We start from the raw sequence: 6,010 nt of genomic DNA on the forward strand, positions 1-6,010 counted from the left end.
GTGTCATTGTCCCAATTTTATTAGATTTTTTGACGTTTGAAAGACTAGTGGTTAATGACTGAGATCAAGCTAGATTGTCGTCAACAGAATTATATATGAGCATAATAAGGAAGGGAAAGTTGGGAATCAAGTAGAGAACTAATGTCATGTCGTTCCAAGTAGAAACCAGGCTAGCTTAATTACAGGATTAGCAATGAAGGTGCATCGCTTCTACAAGCAATGCATTCTATATATTTGCTCTAGTGTTTGACACATCCAAGGACTAATACTCTGCAACTAGGCAATGGTAAAGTAAAATGCGATACACAACCTCAACATACTAAAAATGAGAATTATTAGTGAATAATGTAAGAATATTCTTCATATATTCTTCTAATAGTTTAAAATAAAGTTTTTTAATATGATATTAGAATCTCGTTTACTAAATAGCCGCAAGTTTAAATTTTATCATCCTATTTTAATTAATAAAATTAAATATAAGGTATTGTAATATAAAATTATTTTTGGAATTTACATCAAATAGTTTAAATTATTAAATTGATTATACATTTTAACATGATTATATAAAATCTAGCTAGCTTTTTATGGTGGGTTGTGACAAATATCAATGGTGTTGCAATTTGCTGATGACAGGGAAAGAGATAGCTTAAATGACAAAGTGTCCACTAAATAAAGGTTTGGATGCATGCGATTTGCAGATTTCTTACCTCTATTCTTGCCCAAATTCATGTGATAATTAGTTCAGTACATTTACTTAAAAAAACATCATGTTATCCCTTTCATTTATCAATATTAAAAAAAATAGTTCACTTACTATTTAAACCAACATCTAAATCATACCTTATTAATTATAATTTATAAAATTTAAATCGGTTTAATAAGTTAAACTAAAATCCAATCAACTTAAAATAAAAAAATAATTAATCCAATTATAAATTTAAGTTGACTCACAATTAATTGACTTGAATAAAATTGTTAATTTTTTAAAATAATATATTTTTTAATAATTAAAATAATATTATTTTTATTTTAAAAAAAAATATTGAGTTAAATGATATAAAGTTAGGTTTTATAACTATATCATGTCAATTGAAAGGCTGTGGTTTGGAGGCTGGTGTTAAGTGGCCTGATAACACAATTTGGTTAGTTAAGATTTGGTCCAATTGGCTTCTTATTTCCAGTCAGAAGCCTGATTAACTAGTTTGGACCTAACATCCAGCAGGTTTCTTATGACCAGATACGTAATTTGAAACAGCCATGGCTACAGTATATGAAGATAAGCAAGCTAAGCATTGCGATGTGGAAAACAGAACTTTATTTCCTTCACAAAATTCGAATTGCCTACATAAAGCATCTTTTCTACCTTCACAAGGCATCAACAATATTTTATGCCTTCCGTCGTCACGACAGCTACCACCACTGCTAGTGTTATTACATGTATTATTCCCACTAATACTTGTGGGCTCGTTAAGAACGACAAAGTTATATTCCATGCTAAGCGAAGCTATCTCCGCCCCACTATTTTCAATGGATCCATTGGCATATGCCATGTTATAATCCTCACTGCAAGAAACCATTTCTTGTTCTTTGCTACTTTTGTTGCTTCTTATTGTGACCCAAGCATCACCCCATGTCGACCAGCTGTGTGCTTTTCCATTGCCTTCAGTCAATTGCTTGATTCTTTCGATTGGAGAGACCAGAGAAGTATTCTGGGTCGAATCCCAAGTTGTCTCTAACTTCTCCATTGAGTCCCACAAGACTTGATCCAGAACACATGTTGGAGTGTCCGCTTTTGAGCTATTGTTTTCCTTTAAAATAAGATTTGGCTCTTCAATAATAAAATCATGCTTAAGTAATTCACTGGCTGACCACCTTTCAATTGGGTCCCTCTTCAAGCACTTGCTCAAAAAGTCTCTTGCTTGCTTAGACATGAAGCTTGGAATCTCTGGCGCGTTGCCCGAAAACCCAATCTGGTAAAGAGCTGAAACTGGGTCTGAGACATTCACCCATGGAGCCTGTCCGGTGGCCATCTCGACAATGGTACACCCAACAGCCCATATATCAGCAGGGAACCCTTGGTGTTCAGCACGCGCCACTTCAGGTGCCATGTAAAGTGGTGTGCCTGCAATTGTTGCTGTCGTGCCCCAATCTGCTTCTGACACCTCATCAACCCGCTTAGCACAACCCAAGTCAGCAATTTTTGCCCCATCACTAGTGACCAAAATATTGTGACCCTTGATGTCACAATGCACTATGCCATTACAATGAAGATACTCGAGGCCGAGCAAAATTGTCCGAGCATACAATCGGATCATGTCCTCGTCAAGACAACCTCCACCCTCCCGAATTGCATCGATAAGCGTGCCACCGGATGCATACTCCAAGAAAAGATTGTACAAGACCTTACCATTTTCATTAGTAATGTCGCACCCCTTATATGCTACAATTTGCGGACACCTTAATGTTGAAAGAACAATTTGCTCCTTTTGAAGAGACTCCGATTTTGATAGCTCAGCTGACTTCACCGCAAAGACTTGACCGGATTGGTTGGCCCTGGCCATCGAGACGGTGGCTGATGAGCCACGGCCAATGGTTTGGCCTCTAGTCCAGTCCATTTTGGAGAGAATGGGGGGGTAAAAGATTTAAAGGATGTGTATTAAGCTGAATTGTTTGTTATGGTAGCTAGCTATTGCAAGCTTCTATATATAGCACCTATGAAAACAGTTATGTGGTTGGCTTGGGACGTTTGGCTTTAAAGCAAGAAACATTGCTTTCTTCATTCAACTTTATTTTTTACACATTTTGTGGTCAATGGGCGGCCGCCGTTACTTCCTCTCTCTAAAGGTAAAGCTTCCAGGTGTCGAGAAGCTGGTGGGTTGCAAGCAAATTTGGCCGGCTTTGGAGGCCAGTTGCTTAATCTTAACGCTGAGCTCATCAGCTTAATTAGCTATGGAATGATGCCTTGTTCACGAGATATCACGTGAGCACATGCATGCTTTGTGTTGACATCTTTTGTTAATGAGCGTGGGATCATACAATGGATGGTATATTCCATACTTTAGAGAGGTTAATTAGTGGCCATAAGAGTTTGTATTAATACAGAGTAGATTAGTTTAATCTCCATTGTTAATTGACTTTTGAAAGTCTCTAATGGTAGTGGACAATGAATGTGAAGGTAAACCTCTAATAATGCTATGATATTGATACCTTGAACCAAGCTAGCTATAACAAGTTGGGCTTTGTTAATTATTAATTTTGAAGTAAAAGTCAACTAGTGCTTTACTTATAATTAATGACTGTCGACTCATGGATTAAATGCTAATTAGGTCAAGAAATATTCTTCTTTAATTACATAGTAGCATGACTGTAAGCTACTACCAAGAGGTGTTTAATAATGTGGTATAAAGTATTTTTATAAAAATAATAATAATTTTTTTTATATTTTTTTAATATTAGTATATTAAAATATTAAAAAAATACATGAAAAACATCAATTTTATATTTTTTAAGCAAAAACATGTTGAACTATAAAAACAACACCCCCTAAGGATCAAAGTGGTGGTTGTTAAAATTATTAAGTTATGTGAATTGTTAGAATATCACAATCTAATAATTCAAAAGTACATTATATATTGTAGATTTTCAAAGTCATGTTAGAAACTTAGATAACTTCAAGAGTGAATTATCGTATATTGTCAAACTCATGTTAGAAACTTAGATAACTTGTAAATGCATTGTTGATGACTAGATCCTCATGGAAAAAAAATGATAGATTAAAATATGGGCATTTTCAACAATTCCTTTGTCATTACTCTTAATTTTTTTTTAAGTAATATATAGTGTTTAAAATCTCTTAATTGATATGAAGTGTTCAGTAACAAAATCTTACATTTTATGTATTTAATTAATTAATTTGGTTGATAGGATATTTCAATATTTAGTTAACATATTTTGTGTCATTAATTACCACATTTCTTTGTCTATGGTTGATAGGAAATTAAAGCCTCAAATTGTGACTGGTGTGAGAATTTTTAGCTAGTTCTATCAAGGTTATAATTCATTATTTTCCATCAATTAATTTATTCTTAATTATGACCATATTCATTCCAAAGAAAAGAAATTGCTTGCTAGCTCTTGAGTGAAATCACCAGGCTATTTGAATGGATGATCTAAAGCATCATATAGCCTTAGCCAAAACTACAACTCTAGACGAAGCAATTTGTTGCTTTCCTAGCTTAGAATTGTAGGTGAAGTATACAAGAAGAATTCACAAGGCATTGTTCAAGGCACCTAAGAAAAGCAAATGCAAAAGAATGAATGAAAGCTGCAACCAATTCCCAAGAAAAGCCAAGAATCTATCTATCCGACGTTCCTTTCAAGTAACACAAACTATTACGTTGCTTTCTTCATGTGCCAGCCACCTATTCCTTGGCTTCACTCACTCCCTTTCACCTCTTCCAGTTTGGCTTTCGGTAAAAGGTTTGGGACCCATTCTTTCTGATGTAAAGATCAAACACTTCGGTGCGTTGAATGGATAATCGGTGTAAAGTAGCATAAAGTGGAGTAAAATATCCTTAAACAACAAGGATATACGTTTGAATTTCTTGAAGAAACACTGTGATTGTTCAGGACTGTGACATATTTAATTTGGACTCTTCCTACCTGCTGCTGCTGCTGCTGCTGCTTTGAAACCCCACTTGGAAAAAGACATAAGATTTTGATTGCTTTCTTTCCCAGGAGGGATTATTAATTTTCACTAGGGTTTTTCTTAGATCAAATATTGGGAAATTAAAATGGGCTGATAGAATGTTAGTTACATTGTTTGCAAGTTGTTGCCGAAGGTGAGATAGAGAGCTACCAACTGGTAATAGTAAAGATCACACAAAAAAAAAAAAAAAAATCACACAGATGTAGTTTTTATGTGCTGACAAAGTTTGCGGGACAGCCGGCGCCCGTCTTTAACATTACATGCTTTTGGTGAGAGGAAAAAAGTGAAAAAGCTAGAGAAAGAATAAAGTATGAGGTAGGAGATGATTCGCCTCGTTTGCAGCCCTAATTCAAAATTATATATATATATGAATTGTTTTTTCATGCGTTAATATTAAATATAATTTTTTTAAAAAAATTATTTTAATTTATTTTTAAATAAAAAAATATTTTAAAAAATAATCGATACTAACATTACTAAATATAAACTAAAACTGAATAAGTTGTTTAAATATATCATTTGATATATATTTTATTATTATTTTATCCCAATAAAGGATAACATTTTATTTATATGAATGATTGTTTTAAAATATTAATTGGTCCGGCATGTCAATCTGGGACCTATCTAAATTAGAACTTGGATTGATCCGGGTTAAAGTAAAAAAAAAAAAAAAAATTCAGTTGACCTGATGATCCAATCAAAAATTCGAGTTGGCTTGATCGACCTGAGCCTAATCTGATCTTGATCATCAACTGATTGATTTTATATCTTTAACTAAAACAATGTCATTTAATTTTTATTTTATTTTTTGAAAAGATTTTGGGGATAATTGGTTATTAGGTTTTAAAACTATGATATAGAATTTAAGGAAGTGGGTTAATTCTTAAATTTCTCTTATGGAATGGTAGGAAAATGTAAAGTTGGCATTGCTCCTAATAATTTTCACTAAAACCAAGCCACCAACAATGTTGCTACCTATCATGCTTAGAATGGAAGTTTGGTCCAAATTAGACAAGAAAATTACATTAACTAATGAATCCCTTCTGTTATGCTTTCATGTTTTTTATTACAAAATTCAAAAAGTTACATCAATATGTCATCTCTCTTTCTGTTGTTGATCATGTCATTGTCATCAAAACCAAAGGGAATTGAATATCCATGTATAATTTGTTCTCCACTTGCATGCGAGTGAGATCCACTTGACCTTTGATCATTAAATCAATGTCCCATTTGTTTATGTGGCAATGTCTACATTGAAACTGTGGTTGAAATGAAAAGGCATTATTTCTTTTTGTTTTT

At 33.4% G+C, this 6,010-nt stretch overlaps 1 protein-coding gene across 1 annotated transcript; it reads right to left on the bottom strand.

Annotated features, from left to right (window-relative positions):
* Positions 1 to 1,052: 1,052 nt before the first annotated feature.
* LOC133698930 (mitogen-activated protein kinase kinase kinase 18-like) lies at positions 1,053 to 2,736 on the bottom strand. Its single transcript, XM_062122041.1, has one exon. It carries the CDS (start codon positions 2,613 to 2,615, stop codon positions 1,209 to 1,211), a length of 1,407 nt encoding a protein of 468 aa, XP_061978025.1. The 5' UTR covers positions 2,616 to 2,736; the 3' UTR covers positions 1,053 to 1,208.
* Between the last annotated feature and the right edge of the window lie 3,274 nt (positions 2,737 to 6,010).

Source organism: Populus nigra, chromosome 7 (genome assembly GCF_951802175.1).
Source record: "Populus nigra chromosome 7, ddPopNigr1.1, whole genome shotgun sequence".
NCBI classification, from domain to species: domain Eukaryota; kingdom Viridiplantae; phylum Streptophyta; class Magnoliopsida; order Malpighiales; family Salicaceae; genus Populus; species Populus nigra.

What these genes read in the sequence shown, in the direction of transcription:
- LOC133698930 (XM_062122041.1), bottom strand. Translation starts at nt 2,615, where the DNA reads ATGGACTGGACTAGAGGCCAAACCATTGGCCGTGGCTCATCAGCCACC.